This window comes from Centrocercus urophasianus, unplaced genomic scaffold (assembly GCF_019232065.1).
Source record: "Centrocercus urophasianus isolate 14NV4802_14NV808 unplaced genomic scaffold, USGS_Curo_1.0 seq_10, whole genome shotgun sequence".
Lineage (NCBI taxonomy): Eukaryota > Metazoa > Chordata > Aves > Galliformes > Phasianidae > Centrocercus > Centrocercus urophasianus.
In genome coordinates this window covers 23,250,092-23,271,004 of record NW_024884142.1, presented here as the reverse complement: position 1 = coordinate 23,271,004, position 20,913 = coordinate 23,250,092, and the positions used below count along the sequence as shown (strand labels likewise).

The following is a 20,913-nucleotide window of genomic DNA, read 5'->3' as shown; positions in this document are numbered from 1 at the left end:
CTCTAGAGGTCCCTTCCAACCCCTACAATTCTGTGATTCTGTGATATATACAAAATGCTTATGACAGCTTTTTCCTTTTTATGATTATTATTAGCTATTGAAAGGTTGCTTAGGGCTTCTTAAAAATCTGCAGTTACTGTTTTGAAGCTGGAGTCTAAGCTAGTTTCTTGGTAAATAGGGAAAAAATAAATGGCTTAAGTAAATATTTAGTTTTATAAGCTGAAGTGTGGCTTTGCTAACAGGACACGGGTACCTTGAAGAAAGAAATGTAGGCTTGTTGATGTTAAAATTGTGCCTGTATAAAACAAACAGGCCCTTAAATGTCTTTATCCAGAGGGGGAAAAATAGATTAATTGAAGTGTAATTATAGGTTTGCTGTTACTTGACTTTTATTTCTAGTAATAATAACCAACATTATGTAGTCTGCCAGCAGAGTGCATTTCTGGACAGTAGCACTAACTCTTTGGAGAAGGAAGTGCTATGTAAGGGGAAAAGAAACAGCAAACCTGAAGAGCTGAGCTCCACTGCCCTATCACAGCCACTTCTTTGCTTGGGTAATGCCTACAGCTCACTTCTGGGCAGGAATCCTAGGAATTCCCGCACAAACAATAAAGCCAAGGGGCTGAGCCACGTGCACAGCACAACAGGGTCCCTCTGGGTCAGCTGCTCCCAGCTCATGCCTGCCACCCACCCGTTCCCCTGGGTGCTGTAGACAGGGACCAAAGTCCCACCAGGTGGGACAAGGACGGAACCAGCTGGAAGTGGCCAGCTCAGCAGTGCCAGCTGCCTCGCTAGTCGTATGGGCTCCAGAAATCCCATACACCTCTAACACTAGCTGTACTTGGCAGTTTTCAAGTTAAGCCACATAAAATGTGCAACCAAGGTGGCTTGTCACAAGCCTGTTGTCAGCTCCCCGTAGTGCTGGCTGGTCTGTAAGCCACAGAGGGAGCTCGTTTCCTGCCTGGCTCCATGCCCACTCCTTCCTTCGTCACCCACACTAAGGTCAGAACAGGAATAATGTTTGCATATCATCCAGACCCCAGCGCTGCTTGCAAACATGCCTCATGGCGTTTGTGCCAGGAGGTGTGGAAGATGCCAGCAATGAAAACCTTCACCCCTCACACATCTACCTCCCACTTCCCATCAGCCGGCACTGAACTATGCTCCAATAGGGTGTGCTCGACAGAGACACGGCTGGGGAACCTGATGTGCCTGAGGCTGGGGCTCATAACCGGGCACCCAAGGAAACTGCACTCCTTGCCAATATACAGAGGCTTCAGTGTGCCAAGAGGTGACAGAGTTGCAGCCTCTGGCTTTCAAGATACAATATTTGCCACCGCTAGATCCCCCAGTACAGAGGCAAGGCCTAGGCTGTACATTTGATCATTAAATGATAGCAACGAGGGAGGTGGAAAGCCTCTGATGGGATGCCCCATATGTCATCTGTCTCCTTCCTCAGACACACAGGGTTAAACCTACGCAGGAGTTTAAAAGATAACAAAGATGAAAACATCAGGGTTTTTTTTGTTGTTGTTGTTTTTTTTTTTTTTTTTTCTCTCCCCTAAAGCACCACCCTGTGGTAAAAGCAACAGAAAATGAAGTGTTGGTTTTTTTTTTTTTTTTTTTTTTTTCTCTCCCCAGCCCATTTTGTAATAACAATCTCAGTGCAGTCTCCCACAGTCCTGATGTTAGTCAGCACTAAATTTCAGCCTGAGAGAGGAAAGAAGCCATAGCAACAACTGCTCTGCAAGCAAGCATTTGGAAGGCCTCTGCACAGCACAGCGTTCAGGAGAAAAAACAGACAGCACCTACCCAGTGGAGAGAGCAGCTCCTAGCAGACAGCAGATTCCTCCTACCATCACTAAGATGCAGGTCTAGAGATACACATCACTGAGCAGGAGAGCACAGCCTAGAGGTGGAGGTATCAGAACTGGTAAATTCCTGAGCATATAAAATGAATTCAGGTGAAGATCATTACCAAGGGCAAGGGGATGCTCAGATGGGAGACACACCTGCACTTGAGTGGGGCACTCAGGAGAGCTATTTAGTACAGTTGCATCCTCACAATGACTGCAGTGGCTGTGTGAGCATTTAAGATGGAGTGGCAACAACTTGGAGTATCTCCTGGCATAAAACAGGTTCCTATTTTTCTCTTATCTTCCAGGCAAAAACAAAGAAAAGATGAAGCAATTGCGTAGGAAAAATTCAAGTCCTGTATAAACGGAAGTTACTTTCCTTCTCTGGAGATATTCAAGACCTGCCTAGGCTCCTTCCTGTGCAACCTACTGGAGGGAGCCTGCTTTAGCAGGGGTTAGACCTTGATGATCTCCAGAGGTTCCTTCCAACCTGTGTGATTCTGTGATAGCAAAGAAGCAGTTGTCCTGAAAATATGGTACATGGTAAGATGGTACAGGTAGGAGGAGATCATCTGGCTTAGCAAAAATTGGTGATCACTGGGCTTGCGTTCTGCAGGAGAGGGAAAAAAAAAAGCATCACATTGAAAGAGAGAACAAAGGCCCCTTGGTATGTGCAAATGAGTGAGGCCAACATCATGCATCCTGCCCTCCCTGCCTACAGGATGGGTTACAGGAACACAAAGTGTAATTCATTACAACACAGCCCAGGAAAAGCAAACAGACATCAGTGGCAAGGAGAAGTTCCTCTGGTGCTGCCCTTCCCACCCTGCCAAGCTCACCAAGACCACAGGACATGTGAGGTTCCAAGCTCATTTTGTCTTTGCATAAAAACCAAACCTTGTGCCTTGTAACAAATCCCCATCGGTCAGTTGGAGTGAGGATGGCACAATGTCTACATCTGATCCCTCCTTGCCATTTACAGCAGGATATTTAGCCTTCCTGCACACAAGTATGTTAAGAAGCCTTGCAGATGAAACAACTCATATCTGAGGAACAACCAGTCTTCAAACCTGTGTACATGCCAGGCTTGACATTGCAGCAAACATGGATATCATTAACCTCTGGTGAATGGAGAAACATTTCTCCCTAAAAAACTTAGCAGCAGCCAAAGATCACCTTCTGGGTGAAATAGAGAGCAATTGTTATAGAAGATCTCGAAAACAATGCACTTCCAACTTCAGTTTTCCTTCAGAGTTAACTTTCCCTCTTGGAGTACAGCTGTGCACTATTAAATTGCTAAAGAAAGTGGCCTCCCCTTCTGGTTTAGTGGGATCACCCTCTGCTTTACACTGGTGTGTGTGAGAGCATGAAAATGTCAATAGGACTTACTTCCTTGCCTGTAAAAAACAGAGCTGAATTTTCAGACACGAGCACATAAAAAATGAGAAAAATACACAATGTACTAAACAAAGCATCAGCTGGCTTCAACAGAGAAGCATAGCAATCAATGAGGGTTTCTTTGGATTCTCATATTCAGAATTTCAGCACCAAATCTTGAGCCTGAGTTACAACACAGAAAGTGTAACTGTTTATTAAAATCACAGCTTACATGTCTTATATGAAATAATTGAGAAAACAAAGCTGAAAATAGGCCACATATATGAAGGGCAGTTACACTGCTTCTTTGAGTCATCCTCACATGAACACTGACCTACTGACCATCTGCCTAAAGCTGTTCTGTGCAGGCCAGTAGTTGGTGATGGGGAGACACATCTGATGCGTGATGATTCCCTAAACAAATCTGCAAGCTCTGCCATACTCCTGCTGCATGGCAGGATCTCTGTCAACAAAGCAGATTTATTCCGACTCCTCTCTGGGCAGAAAAGGAAGCACTCATGCAGAGCTAATAGAGAACAGTCCAGAAAGTAATTTCAAAATGATAGCTATATCTAACTCCCACAGAACTTATTCCCAAGCCTGTTCACCCAGTCAGTTCTGAAGACGCTAAGAAGTGAGAATGAAATGAAGTGTTTGAATAACAGTACACTGTCGGATTATTTTAACCAAAAAGAACAAGCCAGAGACTGCTGCTAAATCAGAACAAGGATTCAGCTTGAATTGTTTCTCGATGTGACAAACCAACTGCCCAGTTTATCTCGTTCAGATGCGAGTCCTTTTACTATCAGCTGCAGGAGCAGTGTTGATGAGAAGTCATGATCCTGCTTCCCCAGGCTGCAGCATGGCCATTCATCAGCCAGCATGCTGCCCAGAGCCTCAGCTCCAGCAGAGGTCTGTAACAGCCCTTGCCTTGCCCGGCCTAAGCAGGCAGTCTCACTCCAGTTGTCTTCACTGGTGCTGCAGCAAACCCTGCAGTACCTCTGTACCTTACCTGCTGTGAACTGTGGCCCAATGAATTGCTGGAGCTCTATTGCAAGTAAATGCAAGCTCAGAGACAATTTCTAGTTTGTTAAGTGACAACCAAGGTCTTCAGCAAGTTTCAAGACAAGCTTTATTTAATTTTTGAAGAAAACAAGAAAAAAAAAAACCACACAATACACTGCTTACATTCAATCTCCTCCTACATCAGTTTTACTATTCATGTGGCGCATGCTGTTATAGCCGAGTTTCCACTTGGCTAACAGCACACTAAACCATTTAACAGTAGCCATTGCACAGCAATAAACACCAGTGCTAAAGTCAACAGAGCACGCTCCAGCTCAAATCCTCTTGTGCTAAAGTGGGTTGAGCATGGTAATATTTCTTACTTATTTCAAAAGAGCAAAACTCAGTCCTTTCCAAGATGCGTTACAACACATTTTGACCATCTGCATCTTCTGAACAAGTGAATTCCCTTGTTTTCACAGCTCCATCCAACATCATTTTTATCCATGAAGCAGTTTGGGCAAGCACAGCTGGTCTTACCATGTACTCCAGCACAAGACGTATTGCCTGTCTCACCTCACAAAGGTGTTTTAACAAAAGTACTGCTGAGCTCCTCTTCAGAAATCTCTGCCGAAATTGGTGTTTGGGAAGTTGCTTTCTTCAAGTACGTTTTCCCTGGCAAATACTTGCCAGTCTGAGGAAACGCTTTTAGCTTCTCTGCTTTCACAAATCTCAGCAGGTTAATGATGGCAGCCGGTGTAACTCCAGGGATGCGGCTGACTGCACCGATCTGCAAACAGAAACAGAACTAAGTCAGCCTAAAACAAACCTAGACTCTAAAGCTGATGAGAACTGACACCAAAACCTATGGGTACTCCTTTCCTCGCACCTCCTCACTCCTTCGTGCCCCTTGGGAATACACAGGAAGAATTTTGCTGTTATTCAACCTCACTGTGGCCCAGAATCTTACCGTCTGGGGACGGCTGGAGTTCAGTTTCTCCCGCACCTCCGCTGACAGGGACGCATCAATAGCAAAGTAGTCTATGTCCTCTGGAAGTCGGAGGGCTTCATCTCGACGCACTTCTTCTATTTCCTGCTGCTGATTGACTACGCACCACTCGTAAGCGGCTGTGGTGGAGGGTCAGGGAAACGGAACAGACAGATTCAGACAGTGTTCACATGAAAAAAATCACTTGTAGAAACTCCTGGAAGCAGAACGGATAACTCCACCAAGATGATCAAAATATCCGAGGAAGCTTCCAGCCTCACAGATTAAGGAGCCTAACTGATAGTATTTCAGAAGAAATCATACTCTTTGATTTGGTACAAGAATTAAGATACACAGATGCTTTTTGCTCTTATTCCAGGAAAGAATGGTCTGTTTGATAGAGAGGCGAAGAAGAAAAACCCAGGAGCAAATACAAACAATTGATCTCACTCCACAAAGTGAAACTCAGGTGCTCAAGCACATTGCCATGTGGCCTATGGCAATACATGCACAACTCTGATAACAGTGCTTCCCTTCACAGATCAACAAAACAAAATGAAACACACAGGAATGAATGGGCTGGCTCTCCCCCTAGTGAACAATCCTTAGCAGATCATAACTCTTGTACTCTACCTTCTATTTTCAATCTCTCTGACAGCTCCCTCCATTCAGCAAGCTTTCTCAGGGGCTCTGGGATAGCCCTTGCCAGAATCTCCATGTTGGCCTCTGGATATCGAAGGATGTCAAAGGCACTGTGGAGAACATGAGTAAGATTTTACAGTATAGGGAAGACAGTTAATTGCATCAGACAGCACTACAGCTATTCCCAGCTCAACCTTTTAAAGGTGAGGATAGTACAGTATAGACCAGAACAACTACAGAGCCAGGCTCACCTCCCTGCTACCTCCTCTCAACACAAGTAAGAGCAGTTCAGCTCTTGATGAGGGGGCTTTATCAAGCTTCCAGCAAAGCAGAACAGTTACCATTTGGTGACATGCTCAGTACAGACAGCAAGCACTGAATGGGCCAGAGTACTATCTTTAAGAGGCTAAATCAGTGCTAGCAGATGTGGAGCAGTAAAAACCCCAACGTACTGTTACTTCTACAAGCAAAGATCAGGTATGAAGAAGATGATAAAAGTTGGAATCTTGGAATACTGACCACTTCAGTAAAGATGTACACGAGCAAAGCCACCAGCCAGATGATCAAGCACAGTCAGACAAGAAAGCTTTGGTTGTATCCTTTACCTGAGAGGTGATCTTCGATTGCTACTGATGGAAACTTCTGGTACCAAATGGGACCATCTGGACACACTGAACTGAAGGGATTTTAGTGTTGCAATTCCATCTTCTAAAGCAGCCCTCATCTGAACAGCTTGCTCGTATCGCTGCTGTGACACACACCCAGCTTCCTCAAAGCCTGCAGAGACAGACAATAGCATATGAGACTGAGGTCTGCAACCAAGCAGGGCTGCAAATGGCAAGAGTCACCACAAGGATATACCTCTGTGGGTCAGCCTGGCATCGGCATTGTCAGGCCGGAGGGACATGCGGAACTCCACACGGCTGGTGAACATCCGGTATGGCTCAGTGGTGCCCAGAGTTGTAAGGTCATCTATCAGGACACCCACGTACCCTTCGGTGCGACTGACAATGAAAGGGGGCTTGCCTTGGACCCGTAGGCAAGCATTGATCCCTGCAATCACGCCCTGGGCAGAAAGCAAAACAAAAAACATTGTTGGTCCCTTCAAGGCTGAAATATCTGCACTGAGCTTGCCAGAGTTCAAGAAGCATCTGGACAATGTTCTCAGTCATATGGACTGATTTTTGGCTGCTGCTGTGCGGAGCCAGGAGCTGGACTCAATGATCTTTGTGGGTCCCTCCCAACTTGAGATCTTCTATGATTCTAAGTACTGTTTCACCTTGGGAATGCAACCAGTCCAGGCTGGTAATCTAGGCAGTTTCTTCTATGCAATACTACTGTGGTCTGAAGAACTCAGCCCCTGCTGACATGCCTAGTGACAAGAAACATGTTCCAACATATCTGCAATTGTACCCATTGCACAGACTCCACACAGCAGTATGTGTCACAGCTTACAATTGCTTTTGTTACTGCAACAGTGGTAACTCAATTGCAGATATCTGTGCAACTCTGATGAGCTACAGAATTAAAAACAACTCATTAGCACAAGACAGGCCTGCTTCAATGCGTATCAAGGACAAACAGCAAGTTAACATCCCTTTCTGAGCACAGAGTAAATGCCATCTGATTCACCCACTTGAGCTGCAGCTTCCTCATAGCCCGTGGTGCCATTTATCTGGCCTGCAAAGAAGAGCCGCTGAACGAGACGAGACTCAAGAGAAGCAGTCAGCTGACGGGGGTCTAAAAAGTCATACTGCACTCCATAGCCTACGACAAACGAGAAGACAGACCTTAATGAGGGAAATGGAAGGTCCTAACTTATCAGCAAAGACAATCAGTGGGACAAAATGACTTAGGTTATCAACTTTTATTTACAATCTAGAAACAACCAAGGAGAAATTCCTGCATTCAAGAAATAATTTTCTTTCATATTTACTTTGGTTTGCTAGACTCCAAAGAAAATCTTTTTTTTTCCTTTGTTAAATGATAACGATGTGAAAAATAGATTTGAAATTATTTACCCCCTCACCTGGCTGCAAGATCTTGGCTTTCTCCAAGCCCGGGATAGACCTGATCACCTGCTCCTGGAGCTCAGGTGGCAGTGTCATTGACAGGCCTTGGGGGTAAATGACATCGGACTCCAAGCCTTCAGGCTCCAGCCAGACCTGATGTTCACGGTTTGGGAAGCGCAGCACCTTCGACTCAAAAGAGGGGCAGTATCTGCAACAGGAAACAGCCATAAGCATCATCTAAGGTGGATTAAAGGTAGTTTTCCAGAGGCAAAGCAAGGGAGATGCACAGCTTTAGAGACTCATACCATTAAGAGCTTCATATGGTGCCACATCCTTACCGGGGGCCCTTTGTTGTCTCCCTCACATGGTCGTTCAAGTGGAGGTTATCAAGGACAATCTGCTGAGCTTTCAGGTTAGTGTGAGTCAGGTAGCATGACAGCTGGTCTTCTGGCTGAAAGAGGCCAAAACTCTCTGTAAATTAATCCAGTCACAATACCCTGCTCTCTCACCGAACAACTCTGTTCTGAGGATCTTCAAGGGCTTTTTCATGACAACTTGCTCTCAGCTGCTACAGAGCTGGGTTGTGCTGTCTTACCCACTGTACAGAAAAGAAGTAATCACAGAACCTGAGCAACATGCCCAAAACAGACAAAGAAAAGAACAAAACTTGAGAATGTGAGGGATCTGCATTCTGTGCTATGAAATGCATTCCTAATCACGGGATGGGCATTCCTATAAAAGTAACAGACCCTTTCACATTAGCAGGAGGAATTCAAAGCTTTGAAGTTTGAAGAGTTTGGTGAAGACTAAAGAAACCTCTCAACATCCCGCAACTGACACAGTAAATTCATGTTCTGGAAAGAAAAACACTATGTAGAATACTTTACAATTATTTTCTGGAAAGAGTTGACAGATGTTCAAAACCAGTAATAAATGTTACACTTCAACCCCTTAAAACCTTTCCAACAAATACGTAGGACTTCAAATGATATTACCACCTCTCTGCTACCCATTTACAAAAGGTTATTGCAATTTCTATAAGCTCTGGATCAAGCCCTGGGCAACCTGATTTAGGTATGCATGTGCCTGTTAACAAGCAAGGGAGCTGGACTAGATGACCTTAAAAGGTCCCTTACAACTCTAAGGATTCTATGACTCTACAACTGCCTGAAAGGAGGTCGTAGCGTCATGCAAGTTGGCCTCTTGTTCTTGGTAGCAGTCATAGGATGAGCAGTAATGACCTTAGGTTGTGCTAGGGAGGTTCAGGTTGATTAAGATGAAAAAATTCTTCTTTGACAGAGTGGTCAGGTGCTGGAACAAGCTGTTCAGGGAGGGAGTGGAGTCACAATCCTCAGGGGCTTTCAGGGAAAGGGCAGATGTGGCACTTAAGGACATGGATTAGTGGGCACAGTAGTGATAGGTTGATGGTTGGAGTAGATGATCTAAGAGGTCTTTTCCAACCTTAATGATTCTATGATTCCCAGCCACGTGAGTCCTTACACCACCTCACTGGCTATGTTAGCTTGCACTTCCCACTTCCCCAATCCACTGCCCATCTACCCCTGCACCTGCCAGGTGCTATCCCACCTTGATCCACACAGCCTTGCTGAGGAAGCTGAAGGGCACAGGAGGGTTGTCAGGTACACGTTCCTCCAGACCACTGAAGTTGATGGTGTCCTTGGCCAGGCGGGGTGGTGTCCCAGTCTTCAGCCTGCCCACAGTAAATCCCAGTTTCTCCAGAGTCTGGGCTAGCCCCACAGCCGGCTGGTCTCCCAGGCGCCCAGCAGGATGAGTCTCCAGCCCCATGAGGATCATACCCCTCAGAAATGTCCCAGTGGTCAGGATGACACTCCCAGCACACACCGTGCTACCATCCCCTGAAACAGCATGTTCAGAGATGCACAGTTTACTGTCATTGAAGCCCTGGTACTCTAGTGGTTCTGCTCCAAACTAAATTGCTGCTGTTTACTCAGGGCTCACGCATCTCTTATTATTTGGCATTTCAATAGCATCAATGTTAACAGCAATAACAGCAATAAGCAGAGTGTACAGTAACTCTTTTTTTTCTTTATTCCTCCAAGCATTTTACCTGAACAAAGAAGTTCCGCTCCCGAATAATATTCCTGACCAGGTCCTTATTTTGGAATTCCTGTTTACAAGATCAGCAAGAGGTAACAAGGCACGAGACTGCACTGTAACAGGACACTGTTGTCCAGAAGTGTTATCTGCAGCACACTCTGTTTGCCAAATAAGATCTCAAACACAGCATGGAATTCAGAATCATGAGTCTGAGGAAGATTAAGCTCATGCAACCTCTGAACGCCCAATCAATCCAGAGATGTTTTCCATTGTGCTACAGATGTTAACACAGTTTAATTTGCAGTCAGCCTGAAGTGCCTCTATTGGCTCAACCACCTTTCTTACAGATGAATCAGACACATTTAACCTGCAGCTACTCTTAGCATACAGTGCCCAAGGTTGCTCACCGCAGTACCCACACATACCCAGAACAACGCCTGTGACTTGGCACTTCCCAGGGCGGTTTGCTTCTGGCTCTGTCAGGAGAAGGTCTTCCACAGAGGCCTCACGGACTGTCAGCAGGGGTGTGCTCAGGATTTCCTTCTGTCATGAAAGGAGTTACCACAAAAATCTGGCAAGTTCTGAAACATCTGGGCAGTCCCGGACCACACCAATTTCTAACAAATCCGTCAACTTCTTCCCTTGTTCTAAAACCACATTTTAGAACCAGTCATCACTCCTGGCTTTCTTTTAACCCCATCCTGCTGTTATTACCCAACTGTAACATACTGATATCCCCACTGGTAGCTGGTGTACCCCCAAAAAGTAACATCAGACCCCCCACATTAGCACTTCAATTTCTAAGCGGCCTCGGGGCTGCACAGACTGCTGCCACCATCCTGTGCAGCACTGCTCCACACCTCAGTGCTCCTGCAGACCTCATCCTGCTCTGCATGAAGCCACATCACCGCTGGCTGCATCTCTTTTTCAAACGAGGGCTGCTCTGAAAGTAATGCCTCTTAGCTTATTATGCTGGCTCACTACGTCAGAGGCAGATGTTGGTGGTATGGCAGAAGAGGGTGAACCTTCCCACCAAGAATCCATTCCATGTCATTGCTGTGTGACAGATGGCACCAGAGGGGCAGTCTTGACAACATGGTGCCTGACATGGAAGCGTGTATGAAAGAAAGGTGTGTCACTGAACTGCTCCACGTAGATAAAACGGTACTCACTGACATTCATCGACATTTGCTTGCATTTAAGCAGACCAAAGAGTGGATGTGGGCACAGCGGTGCGTTTCAGCCACACTGGGTCACCTCTTATTCACCGCTAGCAAAAACACAAAGCTAGTGGCGGTGACCGCGCTGAAAAACAGCGTTTTGTAGCTGAGAATCTGCTCTATCAAACAGCGTTACGGTGCTCTCTGTATCTCCTACGGCTTCCCCGTCAGTAAACAGGAGGAGTTAGTTTCGGAGCGCAGAGGCCGCACACCCACCTGCACGCCGTCCCGGTACCGCCGCCGGTCGATCTGCGCCCGCAGCCCCCACACGGCCGGACCTTTGCTGCGGTTCAGCACTTTGTAATGCACCCCGGCCACGTCGCAAATCCGCCCGCACAGCCCGTCCAGGGCGTCCACCTCCCGCATCAGGTGCCCCTTCCCGATGCCGCCAAAGGAGGGGTTGCACGACATCTCTCCTGCGCCAAGCACACGGGGACACCCTCAGCACCGCCGCCGCGAGCGGCCGCGCCGCGCCCGGCCCCGCGCCCCCCGGCGGTACCGATGGTGCCGATCTTGTGCGTGAGCAGCAGCGTGCTGGCCCCGCCGCGAGCGGCCGCCGCCGCCGCCTCCGTCCCCGCATGGCCGCCGCCGATCACCACCACTTCGTAGCGCGGGGCCGCGCTCCCCGCACGGCGCCTCTCGGACCGCGGGGCCGCGGGCGGCGCCAGGCGGCGCCAACTTCTGCGCGCCAACATGGCGGCGGCGGGAGGCCGGAACGGGAAGCGCGGGGCAGGCGGGAGGCGGCGTGCAGCCCGACAGGCAGCGCGGCGTGGCGCGGGGCGCCCCCTAGCGGCGGCTCGTCACGTTCCCTGGCGGGAGTTTTGGTTTCCCGAGAGCTGCGGCGTTGCCTGGAAGAGGAACTCCTCTTCCCGCCGAGTTGCGCTCGCTTCCGCGTGGGTGCGGGAGGCCCATGGAGGAGACCGCGGCGGGCAGAGGGCAGCGGAGGCAGAGAGCGGCCCAGCCTCGCTCCTCGCGGGGCAGAGGCACCGCCGCCCGACGCGGCTCGACCGCGCGGGAAGCATCGGCCGACGAGCATCCGGCGGACGAGGCTTCCCGCGCGGTCGTGCCTCGCCGTACGGCGCAGGGCGGAGAGCCCGCGGTGCTCCGAACGCTCTCGGCGCGGAGCAGGGCGGCGGGCGGGCCGCGGCTGCGGGAGGTGCTGTCGCAGCTCAGCCTGGGCCGGCAGGACGTGTCGGAGGCGTCGGGGCTGGTGAACCACGTCGTGTCCCACCTGATCCAGGCCGTTCGAGGGAGGGACGGCAGCTTCGGCTCCATCGGGAGGCTGGGAGCCGGCAGCTACTATGAGCGCGTCAAGGTGCGTGCGGGGCTGTGGCGGATTAGGGAGGAGGCCAACGAACTGCGGCTGGGCAGCTTGGAAAAGGGGAGCTGTAAGAGAGAGAACGGGACGGAGCCTATAGCAGAGGCTGATAGCACACGGGAAAATGGTTTAATTAAACCTTACCTTTAAGGAGGGTAGGATTTGGGTCGAATATAAGGAAAAAGGTTTGTCACAGGGAGGGTGGTGAGGCACTGGCACAGGTCGTCCAGGGAGGTGATGAATGTCCCGGCCCTGCAGTTCCAAGGCCAGGCCCTGGGCAACCTGCTCTAGCTGTCAGTGTCCCTGTTCATTGCAGAGCAGTGGCACTAGATGACTTTTCAGGGTCTTTCCAACTGTAAGGATTCTGTGATTCCATGGCTGATCGCAGGACAGGGGACTGGTTGTGACGCTGTACCCAAATGGTGGTGCACAATGGCTGCTTGACCTCCAGCAGTTTGGAGCTGTGACCGCTGGGGAAGCGGTGTCAGTAAACTGCTCTTCTGCACATGAATGCACATCATTCTGGTAATACAAATCCATCAGAAAGAAGGTAATGTTTCATTCCAGCTGTGGAAAATACATGCAGGCAGCTGTAGGTAAAGCTTCAGCTTTAGCTGAAAAGCTTAAAGGCATTACAGCCCAAGTTGATGCATGTATTCTTGTCCTTTGCAGATATCTGAACCCAATGAGTTTGATATCATGCTTGTAATGCCTGTCACAAGATTGCAGCTACATGAGTGTGACGACACTGGAGCCTATTATTATCTAACATTCAAAAGAAATCCAAAAGAGAAGTATTTGAATAGGTTTCTAGATGAAGATGGAAAATTATCAGCCTTTAAAATGCTTGAAGAACTGAGACGAATTATTAAAGAGGAAGTAAAACACATTAAAAGTAAGTACTGCGCAATCAGGTTTCACTCAGGAACGCTAATAATGCACCTGCATTCCACATATGCAATATGTACCTTTCCCCTTGCTTATCTCTTCATGGCAACATAGCAGGGGCAGATGAGGTTTCGCTCCGGTTATCTTGAGCACTTACTCTAAAAATCACCACGAATACACCAGAGCAGCAGAAGGAATTACATTACTTGAGTCAGATAATGCATTATCTAATGTTACTTCTTAGCTACCCATAAAACGTATTACCTTTTAGGGTGCTCTTATCCTCGAAAGCCTTCGGCCAAGTTCTGGACAAATCTCTAATCTAAACATTTTCCACAGTCATCTGACATTCTCTAGTCGTTCCTGTTCATTAGAAAGCATTACCGAGTCTACAGAAGACATCTAAAATAGAGTCAAAATATTAAAAATAAATCATGAAAGTAGAGCTTTTCTTTTGTAGAGGGAGGCTTCAGCTGGCCTCCTTACTGTTTTATTAAAAAAAAACCCACTATACTCATTTCACAAATCCTACAGGATAAAATGCTTGAGGATTCTGACCATTTACAAATTCCTATTCAGTAAATATCTTAATAACTCCCAAAAAGTGTTTCTTCTGTTATGAAAAAAGATTACTTTCTTTTTTGTTACTAGATGTGGAAGTAACTGTGAAAAGGAAAAAGCCTGGAAGCCCTGCAATAACTCTACAGATCAAAAAGCCTCCAGCAGAAATATCATTGGACATTATCTTGGCTTTGGAAGTTCAGCAGAGCTGGCCTCCCAGCACACAGGATGGCCTCAACATAGAATGCTGGCTGGGAAGAAAAGTCAGGAGAGAGTTCAGACATAAACCAATTTACTTAGTGGCCAAGCAAAACAAAAAAGAAAAGCTTCTAAGAGGTACTTCAAATACAGATAAGAAGCTTAAGTTAAGAATTACTTTCTCTGCAACTTGATACCACTTGATAAATGCCATAAAAAGGGTATCCAGATTCTGTTCAGTATTCTGCCTTCAAGATACAGACCTCTATTTTATCCTGGGTACATCCAGATCGTCGTTGAAAACCCTCTTTAACCAGCCTGGTGACAGTGCTTATCCTGTACTGAAATCTAAAGCTGATAACTGTACTGCAGACAGCACAGTAAACAGCCCTAACAGCATTATTTTAAATCTGTTCCATCAGACAGATGAGTATCTTTCCTGTAGTAATGCTGTACTTAACAGCAGCATCCACTCCTTTGTAAAGAAAAAAATTAAAGGAGGTGTATAAAAATACTCAGAACATCCCTGAAAATAGCACTTATTATACATACGTTTTATACTTCTACAGGAAGTAAACTATTTAAGATAGATTATTTCCTCATTGAACTTTGGTATGGCTGCAAGATGACTGCTGTTTGTTTTTGTTTTCCCCCAGAGCACTCTCACCATGCCTGCATTAGTTTGCAGAAACATCCCAGCTTGGCACTGTATGAGAAGAACTGGTAGTTCCAGCAGAAACAGTTCTGGCAACTGGGTATATTTTTTAGTTAGCACACTTACCTTACCAGTGCCAGGTACACCACCACTGCTCTACTGGGCTCTCTGTCCCAGTGAAAATTAATTGCAAATAGTAATCAAACCAAAAAAGGCAGGGACGCAGTCTGATTTAGGTAAGGAAGAAAAAAATGATTGGTGATGTTTTAAAAGCAGGGGGCGGAGCTGCATTAATCACTGTTTCCAAGCATTCCCAGAAGAATAAAAAGAAATGCTTTACAAGAGTTAGCTGAGATAATCTCAGTCGCTTGCACAGAGAAATTTAAACCGATCTTCAAGATTAGTTTACTCAAAACCAGAATGGTTAAGCAGTAAGGCTTAATAATACAGAGCAGAAATTGAACAGCAGTAGATTTCTATAGGTAGCACAATTATTCCCCAAATCACATTCAACAAATTCAGGAAAGCTAAGAATTAAGTTTAATTTAAAAAACTGAACCCAAACATCCTTGAGAATATAAAGAAAGCATCCAGACAGGCCTACGCAGTTATTTGTAACTATAGTGTTCCAATCTTGTTAGTATGAAGTGGTTAAGAAATTAAGGAACTAATTGTAGTAATTGATGAATTAAGAGTTGTTTTTGTTTTTTTTTTCTAGATACAGACACCAATATTTACTGCTGTGTAACTATTTAAGTCTTCTTCTCACTCCTTTAGGAAACACCTGGCGACTCTCTTTCTCGCATATCGAGAAGGCCATGCTGAACAACCATGGCAGCATAAAGACGTGCTGTGAATCTGATGGAGTGAAGTGTTGTAGGTTGGTATCTCATATGAATATTTTGCTTTAAGCTAGTTTGTCCAGCATTATTTCAGTTTAACATTTAAGAATTTGGTCAGTGAGTAATTATTTAGAATAGGGAGTGAGAATATGGCTTTTAATCACTAACTCTTGCCTCGTTGTTCCAGAGTAGTACAAGCTTGCACGTGCCCACTGAACACATGTGACATACATTTGCTAAAAAAGCAACAAATTACTCTGCAGATTTATGCTCCAGATTTGCCTGGCAAACAAGCAGATGCGCCTTGCCAAATAATCTTTCCCCAAATCAGTCATCTTCAGAAATACTAGCTCCACAGTCTGTTGACTCAGCTTCATAAGCAAATTACACTTTGTGGCAAAGCAATTTATTAAATGATAGTGAGAAAAGAACTGAGTGGGATCAGGATCGATAAATGTGATTTTTCACTCTAATAAAGATTGGTTCCACATTTCTTTGAAGAGTAAAACCAAAACCTCATCAGGCACAGAACCTACTTTGTGGCAAAACCACTTTTTGGTTTACAGAATCAGGAAAGCCAGAAGGGTATTAATGCATCATTCTTAATCTTTGCTTTATGAGTAGTATGAGCTACGCTGCGTCCTTGCCTAGCCATGTACTGAACTACACCTCTTCACCTCACAGAGTGCAATGGAAAGGCACTGGTAGTGCCTTCAGTGTAAATCCAAACCCAAAGTGCAGCTTTAATCTTAAGCAGTGCTCCAAGTTCACATTGGAGCTGGTAGCACCTGCAGGAGAAGATCATAATCGTCCAAGCACTGTGCTGATCAACACTTCGTATTCCTGTGCCACTGTGGCCACCAGTGGAAGTGGTTCATGCATCAAAACTGTTTTTCACAGTAGAAATCTTTCACTGCTAGTCTGCCTTCATGTGCTGTACTGATGGGAATATCCACCTTTTTGCTGTACTTATTTTCAGATTTTATTCAAAACCTTACTGAAAATGTTCTATTACGGTAAGATATATTTTAATTGCTTTACTTATAACATGTATTTGAATATCTAAAATACATGTTTAGAACTGACTACTAAAGGTACACAATTATCTCTTATTTAACAGGAAAGATTGTCTCAAACTTCTGAAGTATCTTCTAGAGCGACTCAAAATGAAACATGCAAAAGAATTGGACAAATTCTGTTCATATCATGTCAAAACTGCCTTTTTCCATTCATGCGTCAGTTGGCCAAGTGACACGGACTGGCAGTATGAAAACCTGGAACACTGTTTTCAGAAGTATCTGGAATATTTTATGCATTGTCTGCAAGATTCTCAGCTGCCACACTTTTTTATTCCCCAATACAACTTGCTCAGCCTGGATGATAAAGCAAGCAATGACTTCCTTTCAAGACAAATAAACTATCAGTTGAACAATGGATTCCCAGTATTTCACCAGGTGTAGGTATTGTAAATACTTTTTTTTACTATCTGAAAGCAAGTAAAGTAGATTTGCATATTTTAAAGCTTAAGTTTAGCACTTCATATTATTTCTTAGTAGCTTGATACTATGGAGAAACAAAACAAATCAAGAACGCTAACAGAAAATTGTGTTTCAGTTACATTGCTTAGTCATATTCCTTAGGAGAACCAGGACATTCGAATTAATATTTGATAGGAACAGTTAAAAAAGTAACCTGACTCTAATGAGAAAAATTCTAACAAAGAATAATGGTTAAAACAGAAAAGAAGGCACCTGCCAGCATAAAAATTTCAGCAAGAGAACCAGGCCTGAGAACTCGGCCTTGTAACAGAGCCTAGGAACACAGACATCCCTGAAGCATGGCTGAATACCTCATACCAGTGCCATCCTGAAGATATCATTGGTACACATATAGATTCAATGTATGTGTGTACACCTGTATATATATGCCTATGTGTATATAGATGCTCATGCTACATAAATGTATATATATAATATGTATATTCTACAAGAAATTGAGCTGCTCAAGTGTGTGCAGGAAAGAGCAATGAAGCTGGTGAAGTGACTGGAAATCAAAATGTGAAGATCCTGTTGGTCTCTACAACTACCTGAAAGGTGGCTGCAGTGAGGAAAGCATCAAAGCCTAAACTGGTGGACAGTGCAATGCTTCTATAAATGATCTGGGTACAGGAATCAAATGCCTACTAGGCATATGGAATTAGAAGGAGCTGTTGACTTCCTTGGAGCAGAGACTCATACAAAAATTTTGACAAATTGGAGAACTGAGCAATCATCAACTGCATGAAGTTCAACAACAGCAAGTGCAGGATTCTGCACGTGAGATGGAGTAAAGACTGGGGAACAACAGGCTGAAAAGCAGACCCAGAGAAAGGGATCTGGAGGTTTTAGTTGAATCTGACTCAGCAGTGTCCTTGCAGCCAAAAGAGCCAACTGGTGCATCAGGCCTGGCACTGCCAGCCAGGAAAGGAAAGGGACGGCCCCACTGTGTGTTGGTGTGGCACGAGACACATAACATAAAGACAAAACTATTGGAGAACATCCAAAGAGGGGCTTCAAAGATGCTGAAATGTCTGGAGAGCAAGGTGTACCAGGACCAGCTCAGGTCCCTGGGTTTGCTCAGCCCAGAGCAGAGAAGCTGAGGGGAGGCCTGATGGCAGCTGCAGCTCCTCCCAGGGAGCAGAAGGGCAGTACTGAGTTCTGCTCTGTGTGACAGTGACAGGGCCTGAGGGAATGGCAAGGAGCTGTGCCAGGGGAGGGGCAGCTCGGGGTCAGGGACAAGGTCTGCACCAGAGGTGCTCAGGCCCTGGAACAGCCCAGAAAAATCCAGGTTGAAAATACCTTCCCTGTGGACAGGCTCCCAAGGGAAGGCCTTTACAACCTGGATTATTCGATGTTATCTGAGCTATGTGTAGGACAAACTGTGGTATGTAAGTATAATGTATCACGTCTGCTTGCTGCTACAGTCTTGGTAAGTTTGCAATCAAGAAGTATTTTCATTGTCATAATAATTATAGTTAAGATTGAGATTAATAATCCTGAAATCATTTCTGCTGCTGTGTACTGATTATCCTACCTCATATTGCCTTTCTACTATTTGCTGCTATTAGTGGGTATCTTTAGTGTTTGGTACATATATACACATAAACTCATTTCCTGGTAATAACTGTAACAGCTTTAATACATACATATTTGCCATACCAATTAGAGTGTTCCTGGTAGTAGTGATCTGTGTTCTTCTGCAATAAACAGGAATCCTTAGTAAACAACCACTGTATGTCCTTGTGTACCACAGGATCCTTCAAACTCACCGTTGCAATCTCTATCTGCTTACTGGCCAGGTAGTCCCCAAAGCTCTCCTTTCATGGGTTGTGACAGTATTTGTCTTTCCTATATAAATGCAGCCATCACCTTCAAACTATCTTCAAATCATACTATGAACATATGTAAGAATTTGCAATAATTAATTGCACAGACATGAATTCCATGACTTCAAGTTAGGGAAGGAAAAAAAAAAAAGCCATATTAACTTCCTGAATTAACTGATCTTTCCCACATCTTCAGAATTGCTTTGGAAAAAAGGCTTTTCATTGCAATTGGCAAGAGAAGCAAAAATTAACCAGCAAACAAAAGTTACTGTACCAATGAATATCTGCATGAAAAGAAATGCACATTTTCAATCCGTTATCAAAGAGGATACCCTTCCTGTTAAAAGGCTATCAAAACCAAAATTCAGCTTGACTGACATTGCCAGAGTTGGAGAGTTCAGCTCATTTTCTTCTTATGTTGAATACACGTTAGAAAAGGACTGTAGCATTTCCTGGTACTGACGTGAGTGATAAATACACAGCACTTCAGAACTGCTTTGCTTTATTATTTTTATAATTATTTTTAGAAGAAGCCATGCAAAGTCCGTATTTTTAGCCTGCCTTTTTTTTTTTTTGAAGGCGAAATACCTACCATAGAATCATAGAATTGCTCAGGATGGAAAAGACCTTCTTGATCATCAAGTCCAACCACAACCTAAACATACTACCCTAACTACCTAACTACCCTACTACCATAACCTAACTGCCCTAACTCTAGCAACCCTCCATTAAACCATGTCCCTGAACATCACATCCAAATGGTTTTTAAACACATCCAGGGATGGTGACTCAGCTACTTCCCTGGGGACCCCCATTCCAGTGCTTAACCACCATTTCCGTAAAGAGGTTTTTCCTGATATCCAATCTAAACTTACCCTGGCACAACTTGAGGCCATTTCCCCTCGTTCTGTCACTGTCACCAGTGAGAAGAGACCAATCCTGCTCTTCCTGCAATCACCTTTGAGGTATTGGAAGAGAGCAATAAGGTCTCCCCTCAGCTTCCTTTTCCTCAGACTAACCAGCCCCAGTTCCTTCAGTCTCTCCTCATAGGCCATATTCTCCAAGCCCTTCACAAGCCTTGTTGCCCTTCTTTAGACCTGCTCCAGCACCTCAATGTCCTTTCTGTACTGAGGGACCCAAAACTGGACACAGTACTCCAGGAGAGGCCTCACCAATGCCAAGTTCAGGGGCAGGATGACTTCCCTCGTCCTGCTCACCACACCATTCCTGATACAAGCCAGGATGCCACTGGATAAAGGCTGGATTTCATCTCACTTATGAACAAGAGAAGAAATGGGGAGGACAGAACTGTTTGAGAATAACCTTACTAAAACATTCTCATCTCACTTAGATTCAGTTTATTAGATTTTCACTCATTCATATGACACAAGGAAACAAGTTCACATCAAACGCCATTTGTATTGTCATCTCAAACACAACTTCCAAAGATTCTAGTTACCTGTAACAGCACAAGTGACAGAACCTGAAACTCATGTAAAATGTGAATGAACTTTATCAGAAAGAAAGCTGATGTTCAAATGTCCTTTTTTCCTAAGAAGCTCTTTACAGCTTTGTTAACACCACTTCGGCTTAAGGAAGAAATGCACAATTCGAGAGTGGTGTTACTTTTACGTAACTAAGTGATCCGGTGAAATACTTCTGCATGGCACTGGCAGATGTGGCACAACAGTGTGAAAGTACAGTATCTTGAAGTAACACAAACATTGTTTACATTCAGTAATCCAGTTCTCTGCAAGAAAAAAAAGTCATGTTCTTAACATCAGTATTGCATATAATTAAAGAAATCTGTAATATTTGTTTTTATTCATTATAGAACGGCTTTAGAAGTTACTCACATCACACAACGAATACCTACGGCATGAACTTTCTTTAGGTTAAAGCCAAAAT

The 20,913-nt window shown here is 45.1% G+C and overlaps 2 protein-coding genes across 2 annotated transcripts; one reads left to right on the top strand and one right to left on the bottom strand.

Moving 5' to 3' along the window:
- Positions 1-4,342: 4,342 nt before the first annotated feature.
- Positions 4,343-11,874, bottom strand: MTO1 (mitochondrial tRNA translation optimization 1). The gene is made up of 12 exons (XM_042824718.1): positions 11,679-11,874; positions 11,396-11,595; positions 10,385-10,502; positions 9,468-9,757; positions 8,219-8,331; positions 7,898-8,088; positions 7,505-7,635; positions 6,730-6,934; positions 6,474-6,645; positions 5,860-5,978; positions 5,209-5,366; positions 4,343-5,028 (listed from the first exon to the last, which is right to left on the bottom strand). The coding sequence occupies exons 1-12, from the start codon at positions 11,872-11,874 to the stop codon at positions 4,816-4,818; spliced, it is 2,106 nt and encodes a 701-aa protein (XP_042680652.1). The 3' UTR covers positions 4,343-4,815.
- Positions 11,875-11,997: 123 nt separating this feature from the next.
- Positions 11,998-18,320, top strand: CGAS (cyclic GMP-AMP synthase). Its single transcript, XM_042817442.1, has 5 exons — positions 11,998-12,494; positions 13,170-13,392; positions 14,037-14,282; positions 15,577-15,679; positions 16,762-18,320. Exons 1-5 carry the CDS (start codon positions 12,090-12,092, stop codon positions 17,099-17,101), a joined length of 1,317 nt encoding a protein of 438 aa, XP_042673376.1. The 5' UTR covers positions 11,998-12,089; the 3' UTR covers positions 17,102-18,320.
- Positions 18,321-20,913: the final 2,593 nt, after the last annotated feature.

Excerpts from the sequence above, each read along its gene's own strand:
- MTO1 (XM_042824718.1), bottom strand. The coding sequence starts at position 11,874 with ATGTTGGCGCGCAGAAGTTGGCGCCGCCTGGCGCCGCCCGCGGCCCCG. Across the intron at positions 6,646-6,729 it reads TGCCAGGCTGACCCACAGAG|GCTTTGAGGAAGCTGGGTGT; the intron begins GTATATCCTTGT and ends CTGTCTCTGCAG. Across the intron at positions 5,029-5,208 it reads ACTCCAGCCGTCCCCAGACG|ATCGGTGCAGTCAGCCGCAT; the intron begins GTAAGATTCTGG and ends TTCTGTTTGCAG.
- CGAS (XM_042817442.1), top strand. The coding sequence starts at position 12,090 with ATGGAGGAGACCGCGGCGGGCAGAGGGCAGCGGAGGCAGAGAGCGGCC. Across the intron at positions 13,393-14,036 it reads GGAAGTAAAACACATTAAAA|ATGTGGAAGTAACTGTGAAA; the intron begins GTAAGTACTGCG and ends TTTTGTTACTAG. Across the intron at positions 15,680-16,761 it reads GATGGAGTGAAGTGTTGTAG|GAAAGATTGTCTCAAACTTC; the intron begins GTTGGTATCTCA and ends CTTATTTAACAG.